Below are 19608 nucleotides of genomic sequence, written 5' to 3' on the forward strand. Positions count from 1 at the left end.
CCTCTGGGGCCTGATCTACTATGCGTGTTTAGAGCTCACCTCTCAGATTGCCCCCTCTAGATGAGTTTACACAAAACAGCTGGAGGAGGAGGACCTTTGTCATAACTTTTAGCCCAGTGGTCTAAATGTAGGAGACCCTGGGCTCAAGTTCACCCTCCACCTGAGGAGGAAAAAGGATTTGAACAGGGATCTGCCACTTCTCAGGTGAGTGCCCTAACCACTGGGCAGTGGGATAGCCTGATGTGGGGTCCCTCATTCTCTCTCTCCTACTGAAACTGTTCCATTGTATATAAATAATTAGTCATTGGATCCTGGACCTCCCACTGTCCAGGTGAGTACTCGAACCACCATGCTACAAAGTCATTCTAGAGCTTGTTCTCTTTCTGGCCCAATGATGCTTTCATTGTTTATCCACAATACAACAGCTTCAACACCAGAGACTGAGGGAGCCCCACCTCAGAATATCTCCCCTTCAGGTGAAGGGGGGAGTTAAGTCACCAGTCTCCCACATCCCCGGTGAGTACCCTAACCATTGTACTAAAAGTTATGAGGAAGATTCTCCTGCTCCCCCAATTTTCTGGCAAAAATGGCATACGTTTCCTATGCCAGGAGGAGAGAAACTTTTTTGTAACTGCCAGCCCCGCGAAGGGAGGCACCTCCCTGCATCCTGGACTTAGAGCCAAGCTCCTTAAGAGGGGCAGGGGCTTAGGACAAATCCCTTACCTTGGTCTCTCCCATTGGCTAACTTGAGTGGAAAGCCTCCCCATGTAGTAGCTTGTGTGATTCCCATTCTGAGGCTTCTGTCTGTCCCCATTCATTGTATAGGGAGGCTAGGTGCCTAACTCAGGCTTCGTGAATCCCAATGATCTATTTTCTTTTTTTTAAAGGTGCATAAAGTTTGTGAATCTAGCCCAAACAATCTCCCAGAGGAAATAATGGATTTAGAGTAACTTAAAACTAGACTGCACCAAGCATTCAAATGAACTCTGAAAGAGCAGTCCTTTATTGGTAGGAAATAGATTATATGATCTAATGGGTGTTTTCCGTCTTTAATTTTTATTATTCTAGTGACCTGAAACCCTCATTTGCAATCGTCAAAATGAAAATATCTTCATAATTTATATTTATATAGAATGAATCTCATCAATTTCGTTATATGGCTGCCATCCTTCGCCACTGCTTATTAACCGTGGGCCCTACTGAAGACAAAACTGAAGAATTGCACAGGTTGGTAGAATTAACAGAACCAATATATTTTTGAAGGATAACTTCTTTAGTTAGAGCATTAAATATTTCTCTTTAGATATTAGCAGATCAATATAATGTCTAAAAATAATATCCACTATCCAAAAAATAGATTAAAAAGTAATCCCTGAACTGCATAACCCTTAAGACTGAGAGAATATACTGAAATGTAAAATGTACTTGTGCAAATATTGAGGATAAAATTGTTTACAGGAATTCTAGCTGCAGCACTCCTTGAAGTTATCTTTAACTGTAATTGTCTCAGCCCTGATCTACACTAGGACTTTAGGTCGAATTTAGCAGCGTTAAATCGATGTAAACCTGCACCCATCCACACGATGAAGCCCTTTATTTCTACTTAAAGGGCTCTTAAAATAGATTTCCTTACTCCACCCCGACAAGTGGATTAGCGCTTAAATTGGCCTTGCCAGGTCGAATTTGGGGTACTGTGGACACAATTTGACGGTATTGGCCTCCGGGAGCTATCCCAGAGTGCTCCATTGTGACCGCTCTGGACAGCACTCTCAACTCGGATGCACTGGCCAGGTAGACAGGAAAAGGCCCAAGAACTTTAGAATCTCATTTCCTGTTTGGCCAGCGTGGCAAGCTGCAGGTGACCATGCAGAGCTCATCAGCAGAGGTGACCATGATGGAGTCCCAGAATCGCAAAAGAGCTCCAGCATGGACTGAACGGGAGGTACGGGATCTGATCGCTGTATGGGGAGAGGAATCCATGCTATCAAAACTCTGTTCCAGTTTTCGAAATGCCAAAACCTTTGTCAAAATCTCCCAGGGCATGAAGGACAGAGGCCATAACAGGGACTCGAAGCAGTGCCGCGTGAAACTGAAGGAGCTGAGGCAAGCCTACCAGAAAACCAGAGAGGCGAACGGCTGCTCCGGGTCAGAGCCCCAAACATACCGCTTCGATGATGAGCTGCATGCCATTTTAGGGGGTTCAGCCACCACTACCCCAGCTATGTTGTTTAACTCCTTCAGTGGAGATGGAGGCAACACAGAAGCAGGTTTTGGGGACGAGGAGGAGGTTGTAGATAACTCACAGCAAGCAAGTGGAGAAACCAGTTTTCCCAACAGCCAGGAACTGTTTCTCATCCTGGACCTGGAGCCAGTACCCCCCGAACCCACCCAAGGCTGCCTCCTGGACCCGGCAGGCGGAGAAGGGACCTCCGGTGAGTGTACCTTTTTAAAATACTATACATGGTTTAAAAGCAAGCGTGTGAAAGGATTAATTTGCTCTGGCATTCACGGCTCTCCTGGATGTACTCCCAAAGCCTTTGCAAAAGGTTTCTGGGGAGGGCAGCCTTATTGCGTCCTCCATGGTAGGACACTTTACCACTCCAGGCCAGTAACACGTACTCGGGAATCATTGTACAACAAAGCATTGCAGTGTATGTTTGATGGCATTCAAACAACATCCGTTCTTTATCTCTGTGTTATCCTCAGGAGAGTGAGATATCATTCATGGTCACCTGGTTGAAATAGGGTGCTTTTCTTCAGGGGACACTCAGAGGAGCCCATTCCTGCTGGGCTGTTTGCCTGTGGCTGAACAGAAGTGTGCCCGCTGTTAGCCACGGGGAGGCGGGAGGGTTGAGGGGGTAGCCACATGGTGGGGGGAGGCAAAATGCGACCTTGTAACAAAAGCACATGTGCTATGTATGTAATGTGAACAGCAAGGTTTGCCCTGAAAGAGTGTAGCCACTGTTTTATAAAATGTGTCTTTTTAAATACCGCTGTCCCTTTTTTTCCTCCACCAGCTGCATGTGTTTCAATGATCACAGGATCTTCTCCTTCCCAGAAGCTAGTGAAGCTTAGAAAGAAAGAAAAAACGCACTCGCGATGAAATGTTCTCCGAGCTCATGCTGTCCTCCCACACTGACAGAGCACAGATGAATGCGTGGAGGCAAATAATGTCAGAGTGCAGGAAAGCACAAAATGACCCGGGAGAAGTGGTGGCAGGCTGAAGAGAGGGCTGAAGCTCAAATGTGGCGGCAGCGTGATGAAAGGAGGCAGGATTCAATGCTGAGGCTGCTGGAGGATCAAACCAGTATGCTCCAGTGTATGGTTGAGCTGCAGCAAAGGCAGCTGGAGCACAGACTGCCACTACAGCCCCTCTGTAACCAACCGCCCTCCTCCCCAAGTTCCATAACCTCCACACCCAGACGTCCAAGAACGCGGTGGGGGGGCCACCGGCCAACCAGCCACTCCGCCACAGAGGATTGCCCAAAAAAAAGAAGGCTGGCATTCAATAAATTTTAAAGTTGTAAACTTTTAAAGTGCTGTGCGGCATTTTCCTTCCCTCCTCCACCACACCTCCTGGGCTACCTTGGTAGTCATCCCCCTGTTTGTGTGATGAATGAATAAAGAATGCATGAATGTGAAGCAACAATGACTTTATTGCCTCTGCAAGCGGTGATTGAAGGGAGGAGGGGCGGGTGGTTAGCTTACAGGGAAGTAGAGTGAACCAAGGGGCGGGGGGTTTCATCAAGGAGAAACAAACAGAACTTTCACACCGTAGCCTGGCCAGTCATGAAACTGATTTTCAAAGCTTCTCTGATGCACACCGTGCCCTCCTGTGCTCTTCTAACCGCCCTGGTGTCTGGCTGCGCATAACCAGCAGCCAGGTGACTTGCCTCAACCTCCTGCCCCGCCATAAATGTCTTCCCCTTACTCTTACAGATATTGTGGAGCACACAGCAAGCAGTAATAACAGTGGGAATATTGGTTTCCCTGAGGTCTAAGCGAGTCAGTAAACTGCGCCAGCGTGCCTTTAAACGTCCAAATGCACATTCTACCACCATTCTGCCCTTGCTCAGCCTGTAGTTGAACAGCTCCTGACTACTGTCCAGGCTGCCTGTATACGGCTTCATGAGCCATGGCATTAAGGGGTAGGCTAGGTCCCCAAGGATAACTATAGGCATTTCAACATCCCCAACAGTTATTTTCTGTTCTGGGAATAAAGTCCCTTCCTGCAGCTTTTGAAACAGACCAGAGTTCCTGAAGATGCGAGCATCCTGTACCTTTCCCGGCCATCCCATGTTGATGTTGGTGAAACGTCCCTTGTGATCCACCAGAGCTTGCAGCACTATTGAAAAGTACCCCTTGCGGTTTATGTACTCGGCGGCTTGGTGCTCCAGTGCCAAGATAGGGATAGGGGTTTCATCTATGGCCCCACCACAGTTAGGGAATCCCATTGCAGCAAAGCCATCCACTATGACCTGCACATTTCCCAGCGTCACTACCCTTGATATCAGCAGATCTTTAATTGCGTGGATTACTTGCATCACAGCAGCCCCCACAGTAGATTTGCCCACTCCAAATTGATTCCCAACTGACCGGTAGCTGTCTGGCGTTGCAAGCTTCCACAGGGCTATCGCCACTCGCTTCTCAACTGTGAGGGCTGCTCTCATCTTGGTATTCATGAGCTTCAGGGCAGGGGAAAGCAAGTCACAAAGTTCAATGAAAGTGCCCTTACGCATGCGAAAGTTTTCGCAGCCACTGGGAATCGTCCCAGACCCGTAACACTATGCGGTCCCACCAGTCTGTGCTTGAACGCCGATTCTGGGCTCGGGAAACCACAGCATGAACCTGCCCCATTAGCACCATGATGCATGCATTGGCAGGGCCCATGCTTTCAGAGAAATCTGTGTCCATGTCCTGATCACTCACGTGACCGTGCTGACGTTGCCTCCTCGCCCAGTATCGCTCTGCCAGGTTCTGGTGCTGCATATACTGCTGGATAATGCGTGTGGAGTTTAATGTGCTCCTAATTGCCAAAGTGAGCTGAGCGGCCTCCATGCTTGCCTTGGTATGGTGTCAGCACAGAAAAAAGGTGCGGAACGATTGTCTGCCGTTGCTCTGACGGAGGGAGGGGTGGCTGATGACATGGCTTACAGGGAATTAAAATCAACAAAGGGGGTGTCTTTACATCAAGGATTATTTCAGGCAGAACTTCACAGAGGGCTCCAATAAGAAATGGTGCACCTAAGTAATTGTTCTTATTGGAACAAGCAGGTTGGTCTCGCCTCTGATTGATACATGGCTAGATTTACCTCGCTGCACCTTCTCTGTGATTAACTGCAGTGTGACTGAGAGGAAGGAGTCCCCTAGATGGGGGAGAAGGGGGAAAGCAAATGAGTACAAAACAGAGCTGGGTTATTTCTTGTTTTGATCAACTCCATGTATCTTTTACATCTTTGGCTGGCAGCAGATGGTGCAGAAGGACTGCAAGCCATCCACATTTCATGGCTGCTCGGCAGAAGATGGTACAATAGGACTGCTAGCAATCCGTATTGCCTGCCTGCTCACCATAAGATGGTTCAATAGGACTGACTGCAGGACTAAAGAGAGTGACCTGGTCAAGTCACTTCTAATGTAGTCCCTGCACCCATGTCTGCCCAGGCGCTCCTGGCTGATGTGGCCAGGAGCACCTCGGACATGATGATGACAGCTACCACTCCTATTGTACCGTCTGCTGCCACAAGGCAATGAGTTGCTGCTGCTGTGTAGCAATGCCGTACCACGTCTGCCAGCACCCAGGAGACATATGGTGACAGTTACCTGAGTGGACTCCATGCTTGCCGTGGTATGGCATCTGCACAGGTAACTCAAGAAAAAAGGCGTGAAACGATTGTCTGCTGCTGCTTTCACGGAGGGAGGGAGGGAGGGAATGGGGGACTGATGATATGTACCCAGAACCACCCGCGACAATGTTTGAGCCCCATCAGGCATTGGGATCTCAACCCAGAATTCCAATGGGCAGCGGAGACTGCGGGAACTGTGGGATAGTTACCCACAGTGCAACACTCCGGAAGTCGACGCTTGCCTCGGTACTGTGGAAGCACTCCGCCGAGTTAATGCACTTAGAACATTTTCTGTGGGGACACACACACTCAAATATATAAAACCGATTTCTAAAAAACTGACTTCTATAAATTCAACCTAACTTTGTAGTGTAGACATACCCCAATAAATATCAGTAGAGAAAGAAGTTAGAAATATTTCTACAACTTTGATGCACTAGTCTGGAACTGTTCTGTTGGTGTTTTATGTCACCATTAGCCCAGCATTTCTACACTGGTATACTAGCGGGGCAAGTGCCATATACATGTATAAATTCTAATTTGTCAAAAGGTGAATCAGTTGCAATAAATTCATGCTCTTGGATCTGTGCTCCTGCATTTGACTGGGTTTGGAATAGTTAAAATTCTAAATTGCCTTCCCACTGTCCTACCTATTTATGTATAAATGTCATTAAGCTGCCTTAGTTATCAGGTCATCTTCCTGTGCTATTTGGGGAATCTGCAGCTTCCTCGAATGTTGCTTTTGATCCCGTAAGGAATTTGTTCTATAAAGTTTTTCTTTTCTTTCACCAAATTCTCTTGAACTGTTTGACTGCAGGGTAAGCACACAAAAAATTCAAATTAATTTTGATAAGGGTCCCACTCTTGTGCATTTAGAATCGCTAGAATTTTATTTGGGATATTTATTTTTTATTTTTGTCTTCCTCAAAGTAACAGACATCCAAAGACGCACATGAGCCTAGTAGATACAAACACTGTCCCCAAGTTGTCTAATGACAGACACTAGTGTTGCCTATTTCAACTTGGAAAGGCCATATTTCTAGCTGCAAAACCTTCTGAGGACGTTGCTTTGAGCCAACAGTTCTCCGAAGAATGCTATAGGTTTCACCCCCTTACCAAAAAGAAAAGGAGAACTTGTGGCACCTTAGAGACTAACCAATTTATTTGAGCATGAGCTTTCGTGAGCTACAGCTCACTTCATCGGATGCATCCGATGAAGTGAGCTGTAGCTCACGAAAGCTCATGCTCAAATAAATTGGTTAGTCTCTGAGGTGCCACAAGTTCTCCTTTTCTTTTTGCGAATACAGACTAACACGGCTGCTACTCTGAAACCCCCTTACCACTATCTGTAAATTTGACTGAAAGTTATCAAAAGCTACAGTGCCAGTGGGGTTACTTGCTGGGAATCTAGATCTTGCATCAGAGCTGCGCTCAATTGGTGTAGATTAGTCTGGGACTATTTAAGGCATATCTGCAATCGGTGCCTAAGCACCATGTAATTAAAGATAGTGCTGGGTGTGCCCTAAAGGGCAGTATATTCTCTCTCTCCCTTGTTTTTGTTTTTTGCTCTCATCCTCCCCTGAAGTGTGTGGGGGTGGGAGAGGAGGGGATTAGTGGATTGTTGGGAGATACTACTACTGGAGGAAGGCATTATTAAAGAGATGGGTCTTTGCATTTAGACCAGTACATTGTTAGGGGCAGGTTCTGTCTGATCTCTTCTGGTAAGTTATTCCACAGTTCTACTTCATACACCCAAGAGTCTAGGGCCATGCGTATCTATGTGTATCACCCCCGTAAAGTATAGCCATCTTGGACTGTTGTGGTCTTGCTTTGTTGTAAATGGATAACTAACATGTAATGTGCTTTGGTCCCAGCCTGCTAAGTGTTTGATAGACAGGGCCGGTGCAACCACTAGGCAAACAAGGCGGTTGCCTAGGGCGCCAAGTGGTTGGGGGCAGCCAAAAGCGTGCTCCGGGGAGGCGGTGGAGCGGAGGTGAGCTGGGGCAGGGGGGTGCGGGGAGGGCCGCCTGCAGCAAGTAACGGGGCGGGGGAGGCAGCACCATGCTGCCCCAGCTCACCTCTGCTCCACCTCCTCCCCTGAGCATGCTGCCCCGCTCTGCTTCTCTCCCTCCCAGGCTTGCGGCACCAAACAGCTGATTGGCACCGCAAGCCTGGGAGGCGGGAGAACTGGAGTGGCAGCGGTGTGCTCAGGGAGGAGGCGGAGCAGAGGTGAGCTGGGGTGGGGAGTTGCTGCACGGCTCCCCGGACCGATGGGAGGGAGGGAGTTGCCGCACAGCTCCCTGGGCCGAAGGCACGAAACATCCTTGTACCGGCCCTGTTGGTAGATCCAAACTGACTTGAAACTGAATCTGAAATAGACAAGCAGCCATGGAGTGAGCACTGTATTGGAGAGATTGTCACATCTGCCTTTGTCAGTTAGCAGACATGCTATTGGTGGACCTGGCACATGGCTTAGTGGTCTATACTCCCCTCTGAGTGCACCACAACATGTCAGGAGCTCCTCCAACTTCAGACTAGGCTCCCCATATCATCTGACAGCCCAAGCATGTGGCTGAAGTAGCTTATCCCCGTCTCTCTGGGCTAACAGCCGCCTTCTGTTGCCAGTTAACGTAGCTAGTCCTGTAGCTTAAGTAATAAAAAGTTGTACTGAAGTACTGACTGTTCAAATCCCGCTGATATTGCGTGATGAGGGGAGGAGGTGATATTTGTCTGGTGGGGCACCACCCCCTAGGAAACTGCATACAAAAAACCTGTTAAAAGAACATTTATTTAAGTTGCAAAGTCAGGCACTAGAAAGTCCGGACTTAAGACTGCCTGCAGAACATCAGTTCTGTCCCCTTGTGCATATGCATTATGATACAGTCTTTAATTATGTGATTTCATGCTTCCTTCCCCCGCAACCCCGCGGACCTCCATCTCATCCAGTGCACAGACTGGACACACAAGGGGGCAAAGTTAAGACTTCATAAGCAACCATGAATGTGGCATTTCCTCACTCAAATGTTTGTGTAATAAAGCAATTTTGGAACGGGGTGGCTTTAGCCCAGGGGGATTCCCCTCATAAACCTCTGGGAGCTTGAATACCCCATTAGTCCGCTATGGGTGTAGTCGTAATTAAACACAAATGTTACTTTCCAGATCAGAGTTTTCAATTATTATTATTATTTATTATTAATAATTATTTATTTATTAATAATATATTTTATTTATTCCTCTTTAACTTCTGATAGCACTGCTGAGCCAGTTTAGGTATAAAAAAGTATGAGCTGGTTTATTTTCAGGTTTATGTTTCAGCAACAGAACTCTGAACTACAGTAGACTCTAATTGTAGAATCTTTATTGCTGGAAATGAGGCACAAACCAGAGAGAAGAGAGCTTGATTTTTAGAATCCAGATTTCAGATGGAGTCTGCAGGCCTGGCAGTTACAAAAAAGTTTCTATTTGAAAATTGAGCACATTTTGTATGGCATCTTTGAGGCACAAACATATTTTTATAGTCCCTCTTCAGGGTATAAACAACACTTTCAGCTGAGTGTCCCACTTTTCAACAGTGGTTATTTTTAAAAGGATGAGTAAATCCCACATGTGGATGCTTAGATCAGTATCTACTGTTGGCATGTAAGTTTGAGTGTTACACCTATAAATGTTGATTTTTAGTGTCCAAATGCAGGACTTGGACAGCCTGTTAAGGAGCCCTTGTATGAACATTTGAGCTCAAAATAAACTTATTTTATACTAACATCAAATGAAATACCAAACCTGAAATATGGTTTGGTTTGCTCCCTCATCATAAGCACTAACCACAACTTGATTTTTTTTAACCAATACGTGAAAGTTTTTCTATAGAAAATACCTTAACTAACTTAGTACCTGTATTGTTTTGTTGCTGTTAATACAATTCTGTAATATCATTGCTTCTCACTTTAATATGAGAAGCTTAAAGCACCACATATTAGAGCGAGTGCCATTTTAGCCCACTAACAAGGTTTTAATCAAGGCATTCAGCCATGCTCAATAGTCCTTTGCTTTTGAATTTGCATATCAGGAGGGGGCTGGGAGTCTGAGTGGGTGGACGTCATGTCCCAGTGATTAATGATCTCTAGGAAGCTAGAAAGGGGAGAGTAATATACGCAGTATTTCTACCCCCTGGAGTAGGAATGCAAACGCTATTGTGCAGATCTGTGCATAGTCACTGACTTCCTGGTAGCTGGAGAATTTCATACACTCCTCTACCACAAATAAAACTGTCAGTGAAGTGACAAAGATCAGAAAGCTGGGCTTCATTTATTGAAAAGAATAGCTCAGGCACAGTGATCCAGAAAATTAATTTTGTAGGTGTTTGGGAACTCAGTTGTTTAATAGGAAACCAGTAAAAAGGGGACTTTCTATGAAAAGGCTGAAGCCACCAAATATTTGTTGAATTGAGTTCTGTTTTGTTTCTTGCTGTATGAGTGGCTGGAAACTGGATACTTTTAGATTGCTTAAAAGAGAGAGCTGCTTTGAAGGAAAGTAAAATAATAGAAAGACTATCAAAATTTAGAGAGGGAGCTAATATTGTGGGGGAAAACGGTCATTTTTTTGCAACAAAAATACAATTTCTAATACAAATTCACAACAATATTATCTGATTATTTGAAAGTTTTAGACAATAGACTTTTCACTAGAACCACAATATCAAGTAGCAAGATACTATGGAGATGGGGGGCAATAGTAATACCTAGCTAGATTTGTGTTTGTTTTTAACTTCAGTAGAGGCTTCTGAAAGCTTTGAGGACTCTGAGGCCAAGATTATTCACTACTTTTCAAGCACTGATATTTATGATTAGCAGGACTATAAGGGTACAACTACACAGCAAAAAAAACATCCTTGCATGGGCTGAGACTCAGTGTCCTACAGACTCAGGCTTGCGCCACAGCACTAAAAATATCCATGTAGACATTCCTACTCAGGCTCTGAAACTCCCCCTCTTCCCTAGGCTTCAGAGCCTGGGCGAGAACATCTGTACTACTATCTTTAGCGCCGTAGTGCAAGCCCCTTGAGCTCAAGTCTGTAGACCCAGACTCTGATACTCACTGCCATGGTTGTTTTTTGGCAGTGTAGTCTTCAGAGTCTGTGTTCTACAATATTTCTTAACTCTTTTCTAGATTTATCTGTTGTTAACTTTGCTAAACGCTGGTTAGTCGTCAGTAAATATGGAGAGGGTGCTTCTCTTTCAGCACCTACTATATAGCAATGTATTGGGGAAGTTTATAAATACAATCTAACTTTTATTGTTCTGTCAAAAGAGCAGAATAAGGCTCTCTGATTGAAAAGGTAAATAAACCAGACCATAAAGCAGAAATTCATGAAGTAAAACTCTGACGTGGTTTCCCATAACAAAAGGACCCTGTGGTATAGTTTCTTGAATTAAATAAATATTAGTCTCCATTAACTGACTTAAATATGGTTTTAAAAATCAAGACACAGTCCAGTTCACTTGTATTGAATAGTACCTTCTGCCACAAGTAGTCTGCTTGAAGTCAGTGGGGCTATTTATGAAGTAAGTTACTACTCAGCATGAGTAAGGGTATTGCAGTCTGACCCTCGCTGTTTTGGGGATTCTAAAACTATCACTTTTTAAAATCCAGCACTTGATGAAATGAACTCCAGTTGGCTTTTTTTTTTAAAAAAAAAGCCTTAAATATCTCCCATACGTGAGAAGTCAAGTAAAGGTGCTGATATATGAACAGCATTTAAGACTTCCTCCCCTGCCTCTTCAAGGAGGATGAAATAACTGTTTTTAAAATATTCCGATAGTCATTATTGTAACTTTAAGTATTGTAAAGCTAAAACTTGTAAATTTCAAGGAAAAAGACATTTTATGTGACCTCTGGAAAACCAATGTGTGGGTTCCCCCTACTGGGTGCAGCATCAATAATGTAATAAACACAGTTCTTCTAGCTATGCATATACAGTACCTGCTGACATCAGGGGTGCTGAAGCAGCCAGAAGTAATGAAAAGCAGCTATATTTGCCTCTCCTCCTTTAGAAACACAACATGGGTAATCTTGTAAGAAATTAGAAAGAATAGAGAATTAAGAACTAATGTTAAGTATCTTAAATAAACTGTAGGTGTTTATGCATAGTTAGTATTCTGCTTTACATTTTCAGTTCCTTACACTGTCTATTTTTAAGCACATAAACAGTGTTGGTAATGGCATATACTTTTCAGTCAGTGTTAAAATTACTTATATGATTTGGGTACAGCATGTAATATGTTATCAAAGCACTAACTAGATAAAAATCTCTTTCAGTAATGCAATCAACCTTTTAAGCAATATTCCAGTTTCTTGTTTGGATGTTCTCATTAATCCATCAACCCAAGAAGAAACAGTTTTGAAATATAATGGTATGAATATGGATGCCATTCAAGTGTTGCTGGATTTCATGGAGAAAAGAATAGACAAGGTATGTGTGACACTGAAGGACTTCACAAAAGGAATGCCTCTTAGTAAGAGTAGAAACGAACTTGAATCAGAACTCCAGATCTCTACTCCAGAACTTTAAAACATTAAGGGGTGAGAATGATGTGAAATTCAGTAATTTTGCAGGTCAGACTCATTCTGGAATTTGAAAGTTCATGTGATCATAATTATATTAATGTAGAATTCTTCATAAATTTATGAAAAATGTCAAGAGGCATGTGATGTAATAAAGAAAAACCCATTTCTCTCATTACATCAATATTAAAATAACAAGGAAAAGCAAAGCTAAGAAGAGAATTTTCCACTCAATCAAATAGAATTTATTTATCGATGATAAAACCATACTGATTTCCAACCCAGTTTCTAATGTGATGTTGATTCTGGATCCCTTGAGTACAATAAAGTTTAAAACATGGTTGTGGTTATAAAAAGTGACAACTGTGTGTGGGCAGTAGATGGGAACATTTTGCCTCTTGTGGCTGAGATGTCTTCTTTTACTGACAACTTTTTATTTCTGTTAGCATTGCAGAGAATACCATCTATGTATAGAAAAGCAAGGTCAGCAAAACTTGATCAGGGCCGAGTTCAGCAGATAATTTAAATGTATACTTAAAATTTTCATCCAGTGCCCACTGGGTTTTGGATTAAGCCTAAATGCTTTGCTGAACAAAATGTGTTGAAGTAATGTGAATCCAAAATCCAAAACACAAGGAGAATTGAAGGCTGAAACGCCACCATTAAATTGTGCACTGCACATAATGTTCAAAATACAAAGCAGTTGTAAATATTTTTATGACCTCCAAGGGAACTAAACTAGGTTGTCTTAAAAGCTAATTTTAGTCTGAAAATTTGCAGTTTATGTAACAGTCCCTTTGGAATTACTGAATGAATTCCGAAATTATGAATTTCGGGGAGGATTTTGGTAGTGTGTTTACATAATCATTTTTTTCAAATTGTGTATAGTAATGTATTTTCATGATGAGATATTCTGTGCAAAGATTTAATTTAGAGAGAAACTTTACGTAAGATTATTATAAACCCTTGAAAGAAAAGATTTTAATGGAAATGCTGTCCCTGCAGTGAGTGGTGAAACTAGTAACAGTTTATATGTTGGTGACATTTTTAAGAATTTTTGATTATACTGAGAAGGAAAAATCTGTCATTGCAGACATAAGAATTATTCTTTTCCACTTGACTGTATACTAAATTAGCCACATTAATTATTTATTGTAAAGTTTCAAGCAAAGCACACCCATACTGAATGCATATAATATATAAAATATAATCTTGTCTGACTCTTGTAATTCAGCCAGTGTTTGGTTTGTTTTTTTATAATTCCACTTTAGGGAAGCAGCTACAGAGAGGGTCTGACTCCAGTTCTCAGTTTACTAACAGAATGTTGTCGAGCTCATCGGAACATCAGGAAGTTTATCAAAGCTCAGGTAAGATTCAGATATAAATTTAGAAATCTGAAAATAAAATATGCAGCAAAATCTTTCAGGCTTCTACAGCACAGAGAACATTGATGTTTGAATATTAAGCAACTTGGATTTTAAAATTTCTCTTAAAGATGTCTACATCCGTAAGCAACTGCAGTGTCTTTGTTACCTTCTGTCAGCTCAATGACAAAAATATTGATCTACATTAAGTGTTTTCAGTGCAATGTCATGATTTGATTTCAAAGTAATATAAAGGGAATGAACATTAATGTCACCCTATAAATGCAGGACAATGACTTAAATTATTGCATCAGCAAATAAAAATCCAACAATAAAATATTTGACAAACTGAAGAACTTTAAATTCTCCTTCAAATTAAAAATACAAAATGTAAGACTTGGGATGTAACCACAAGGCACCTCTGTAATGTTAAAATATAGAGGGGAACTGGACAAATTGTTTCAGTTACAAGAAGATGCCATGGGTCCTTGGCTTAATTCAATTGCATGGGCCTAACTTCCATGGCTTATGCCAAGAGCCTTCAATTCAGCAACATTAGGGCGGAGTCTGAAGCTGTAGTGTATGAGATAGGAGGACTTTTTCAAAAAAACCTAATGGGACTTGCGTGTCTAAATCCATTAGTCACTTCTGCAAATTTGCCCCATAATTAATAAAATAGCACTACAACTGTATGGAAGCCAGTCAGTCCATCCGTGTTTTGGTACCCTTCAATTGAGCTTTAGTCATAAATTACAATACATCAGCAGAAATGAGTCAATGGTGTTGGAGCTTTAAGACTTAACTGCTGTGTGTAAATTGTATAACCAAGGTGAAATTCATACCTATGCAGAGGGCTAGCTCAAGGGTTGTGCACCATTTAAGCCCTTAAAATAGGTCTTAAGTGGAGCATGAGCTCCATGCTGGCCCTCTGCCTAGGGGTGAATTTCATCCCATGTTTAAAAAAGACTTCTGCAATTTTAACTATCTGCTAAAGTGCAATGGAAAAACTTTTCAAAATGCCCCCCTGCCAAGCAAGGAGGAAGCAGAATAGAAATTGAGTCCTAGCTGCATCACTGATTCTTAGTGTCTCCTGTGGCTACTCCTAGGATGATGCAGCTTCCAAATTACACCCTTCTCAGGGCTGTGCCTGAAATCATAGTCTAGCTCTTTGTTCTACCACATATCTTCTCTGCATCTTTTCTTCTTCCCTTTTTGTTGTTAGGGACCTTTAAATGAAAACCTGATCTTTTACTTTCAAGAAATCTGTACTTGCTGCATATTCCCCACCTGAACCCATATTCATATGACAGTCATTTCCCTATGAACATGTTTTGATTATTACACACACACTACATTAAAAGTGCAGTACTGAGGTTGTGTCAAGCACTCAAAAGTTAGGAAATGCCAGAATTAAGATTGTCTTAATATGGCCCCCTCATGTGTATGTATTAGGATGCAATTTCTAATTTCATGATCATAATGCGTATGCCCAAAAGGGCCAAATTAAGAATGCACAGGCAACCTTTATTATGGCATTTCCCAACTTTTGAGTGCTTGACTTTGCATCCTTAGTATGTTCTTTTAATGTTTTTTTTTTTTTTTTTTTAGTTTTTTGTGTGTAATTCCCATGGTTCTTAAAAATAGCAAACTGAAAAAAACAAATTCTCTCATGTGGAATCCTATTGACACCCACATGGCTCGTCAGCAGGGTTGGAACCTTTGGATCCACTGTGCACATCTCTGCTACTTGAGCAAACAGAGTAACAAAGTTGTCATCCTTCATGTGGATCAGCACTAGAGGGGGATGAGACGCACATTTTACCATTGAGTTTCACAGATATTTGCTGATAGCAGAGGGATGGTGAGAATCAGGAATCTTGGATTCCATTCCAAGGTCTGGAAGAATGTTCGCTTGTTCTAGTGAGCACAAGCTCTTCTGCCCATTTCACCCTCAGCCCCATCCCCTCCAACCTTTTGTTGTCTGTGCTGTCTTCTCATTCCCTGACATCTTCTTCTAGTCCCATTTTCCTTGCCTTCCCAGTCCCTGTCTCCACTCCTCAGGCTTCTCAGCCCTGTCCCAGTCTCCTTTCTCAGCTCCTCATCCAATCAATCTCTCACTCTCTCTTCTCTGTCCCGCCCCCCCCTCCACCTTACTGGCTCCCAGTTCTAGTCTCCCTCACTGATCTCCTCATCCAATCTCATTGTACCCCTTCTCTGGCTCTTCTTGGCAAGAAGACTATTTGAGACATAGGCTAGAGCCCTGATATTATTTGGGATAAAGGTGGCAGAAGGAGGAAACAAATGTATTCTAAGGCGGGTGTCTTGTTCAGTTGTCTGCGGAGGTCCCAGGAAACCCATGCAGCTAGCTGGGCTCTAGTCACCTTTGCAAGATAGGCTTTATATTGTAGATATCCTACTTATAAACTTGCAGCTGCTTTGCATGGGTGGGATTTTAAGCTTGTTCCATACATTATTTTCCAAGAAATCAAAGTTTGCAATGTTTTTCCTTTCCATGTACTGTATTAACTTCTGCCAGGAATGTATGGTTTTCACTTTTTCTTTTTGTAACACTAGGTATTGCCTCCATTAAGAGATGTATCAAATCGTCCTGAAGTTGGCACAACAGTGAGAAACAAACTTGTGCGCCTTATGACACATGTCGACCTTGGAGTAAAGCAAATTGCAGCAGAATTCCTTTTTGTCCTTTGTAAGGAGAGAGGTATAAAATCAATTTTGTTCCTTTCCTTTTATTCTAATTACAGCAAGACTTTTGGAGGATCTTCTTATTTCTGTAACCCTTCCAATTCCAGATACGTCCTTTAGTTTAAAAGTACTGTTTGTGATACTGCTAAAATCATGCCTAATGTTTTTCATCATTAATCAAATATTAGATAATGGTTTCCATTTTCTATCTACATGTATATAGTTACTGTGCAATGGGACATTACATAGTACTAACATCATAATTAATGTATACTGACAGAATTGAGCTTCATTTTTGGGGTCTGGCCACTCTAACTAAACAACAGTAATTGTAAATTATTGAATTTTTTTTATGCTACTTTACATATTTCCCCCCAGCTTCCCTCTTGCAGGTCATTTAGTTCAACACAGATCTTGCAACTGACTAATTGTTCTGTCTGCTTCCAGACAGCACATACACCTACCATGCTTCTGTGTAATATTAAATAGATTTTATTTCTACTCTTTAAATGAAATTAACACCTTTTAATGGCCAAGTTAATTCTGTGTTGGTGAAAGTGTGTCCTTCAAATATCTTCTTTAAAAAAGACTGAAAATAAAATTTTAATTGCCTTCCAGAGATCTGTGGCTTCAGTTAAGAACTGGAGTCCTAATTGACAAATAAGATTCTAGCCTTATTTATTTAGTATCAAAAATGTGCCGGGTGCTTCTGAGACAAACAGGAAGACAGCAGTCAATGCCTCAAAGATCTTACATTCTAAAGATGTAACATAATTTACTGGAAATAAATTGTGATCAGTTCAGACTAAATACCTTGATTATCCAAACTCTTTCCTGACATATATTTAATGGTTATCTTCCTTTTCAGTAATATACTTTATGAACTCTTCAAACCATAAAACATTGTTTTCAAAGTTTGATATCTAATGAAAAATCTAGTACCAATCCAGTAATAATGTTAAAGTATAACTGTACTTCCACAGCCTAGTCTATAGTACAGCAACCTACAGTAAAAAATTACTTTAAGGGCTTTTTTATCATATAAAAAAATCATTTATAAATCTATCATTTCTTAATCTGATAAATGTACCCAAAATTACAAGCCAGGTGACTAGAATTTTCTGTTTGTCATGGAATTGATAGAGTGGCAGAACAAGCTTTTGCACACAGCCCTGCTGGGTGTCAGAATTATTTAGGTTGTCTGCCTTTTTCTATATTTGACCCCTCATCTAAGAATGCCAGTGGCACCAGCTGTAGTAGTTCTGTCTGTAAACTGTCTGCTGTAGCTGTTCCATTCCCAAAACTCTCATTGACTTGAAGCAAAGTATCTTATTTCATTTCAATGGGAGTTCCATGTTCAGAGCAGCTACAAAACGGGTACCAGGATCTGGACTGAGCAAACCAATTCTTTTTTCTTACCACTAGGCCCCAAAATATTAATATGTAAATTACTTCTGATCACTACCAAGTTCGACTGGATTTCACCCCAGTGCAGAGGGAATGTGCAAGGTCCTTCATTAAACCTTGTACAAAGGGCTTAAGTGGGGGAGGAGAGGGCTCCTGTACTGGTGCAAATTTTACTATTTACCTATTTCAAGATATAGCCACGATCTTGGAGTTTCTGTTGCTAAGAGCATGCCAGCAATTGCTTTTATAGCTTAATTTCTTGTTTAATACCAGACTTGGGCATAAGCATGCTTGTGGAGTACCTTTGTAAGATGTAGGGACAATCACTTTTGTAATTCTGCATTCAGAGAAGGTGATTCTCAGAATTGCTGCTTGAAAAAAGAATTTTTTTGAACCACCATGCAAAGTCTAGGCCTTTGCCCTTGTAGAAGTGTCCTGCTTTTTCTCCTGGGAATATACTGTGGCATCTCGTGCTCTTTCCTTTTTTTTTTAATGCTCATTCTCCCTTAAGACCCTACCTTTTAGTGACCTTATTTTGAATACGGAAGGCTGAATGGACTCCATTAGGAGAACATCAGGATCTGTTCTATTGTATATTAGCCAAAGGGGTCACTGCATAGCAATGCAGCATAGTCCCCATAAGGGATGAGTAGACTGTATTTGCAGTTCTCCAAGCCCCTACTGGCCTGATATGCAAGAGAATGGATTTGGAAACTGACTTCTTGTAAGTGCCCTACATTTCAAGTGATGATTCTGTGTTGATAAAGCTTAGAAACTGATTTTCTGTCTCCCACATCAAGTTCTCATTCTGCTAGTGTCACACACAGAGAATTTGTGGGTAAAAGTAACAATCTGCTGTAGGTTTAAAATACCACTTGTTTTTTTTTTAAAAAAAAAAACAAGAAAACCCTTGTTTGTGCTTGGTGAAAAATGCTTTGTGCCATGTGGTCTTTCTTTCAGATGGCTGTACTGAGAAAAGTGACTGACTGTTGTTTTTTTTCTCCTATACTGGCTGCATAAATTATGTGGGTTTTTTCCCCTTCTAACAATGGCCAGCTTTAATACTACAGAAGGAGAGGCTAAACTCTTCTTCTCTAACTAATAGGATGGCCTTTTTCCAGAACATTAAGCATGATACGTTCTGCGATTGCTGGACTATGTACTCTGTAAATAGTATATGCATGGTGCTGTGTACCAGAAACATTTTTTTTTTCAAGAAAATGTTATCCTTTCACTGTCACTTACCTATACTATCCATAGTTTGAGAAGCATTGAAGCCAAATCCTGCTGTCATTACTCACTGGACTATTCCCACTGAAGTCACTGGGAGTAGGGTATGTCAATTGAGCAGAATTTTGCCCATAACTGTGAACCTCAGATTAAAAAGAAACCACATTTCTCAAGGAAGATAATCATTTTCAAAAAATAATTTCCACATCACATGGAAATACGTGAAAGTTTCAAGCAATAATAATGAAAACAAAATTCAAAAACATGAAATTTTGTCAATGGTACCAACCAAGAATTTTCTAGTTAGCTGCCATAAATAACAGTAGCACAAATATAAACAATGAAGAGCACTTTGTCTGTGAAGATGGGGGTTGGGAGGGTGGAAGGATGGTTGGAAAACAGAAAGTTGACCAAATATGAAAGGATTCAGTGAACTTTCTAGATCATTTAGGAAAATGTTGCCAGTAAGTTGCATCTTTGGTCAGTGGATGTTAAAAAAA

At 41.8% G+C, this 19608-nt stretch overlaps 2 protein-coding genes across 2 annotated transcripts in view; both read left to right on the plus strand.

The window, feature by feature from the left end:
• The window catches only part of RIC8B (RIC8 guanine nucleotide exchange factor B), a 59683-nt gene that overhangs the window by 26552 nt on the left and 13523 nt on the right, over positions 1–19608 (plus strand). Inside the window, exons 4-7 of the mRNA XM_073324456.2 lie at positions 1133–1227; positions 12159–12312; positions 13676–13771; positions 16343–16487. Coding sequence (XP_073180557.1) covers positions 1133–1227; positions 12159–12312; positions 13676–13771; positions 16343–16487 — 490 coding nt within the window. The remainder of the gene's footprint in view (positions 1–1132; positions 1228–12158; positions 12313–13675; positions 13772–16342; positions 16488–19608) is intronic.
• LOC144930247 (uncharacterized) lies at positions 1979–5925 on the plus strand. Its single transcript, XM_078851800.1, has 2 exons — positions 1979–2432; positions 3018–5925. The coding sequence occupies exons 1-2, from the start codon at positions 1979–1981 to the stop codon at positions 3101–3103; spliced, it is 540 nt and encodes a 179-aa protein (XP_078707926.1). The 3' UTR covers positions 3104–5925.

Source organism: Lepidochelys kempii, chromosome 1 (genome assembly GCF_965140285.1).
Source record: "Lepidochelys kempii isolate rLepKem1 chromosome 1, rLepKem1.hap1, whole genome shotgun sequence".
Classification (NCBI taxonomy): Eukaryota; Metazoa; Chordata; order Testudines; family Cheloniidae; genus Lepidochelys; species Lepidochelys kempii.

Excerpts from the sequence above, each read along its gene's own strand:
- LOC144930247 (XM_078851800.1), top strand. The coding sequence starts at position 1,979 with ATGCTATCAAAACTCTGTTCCAGTTTTCGAAATGCCAAAACCTTTGTC. Across the intron at positions 2,433-3,017 it reads AGGCGGAGAAGGGACCTCCG|CTGCATGTGTTTCAATGATC; the intron begins GTGAGTGTACCT and ends TTCCTCCACCAG.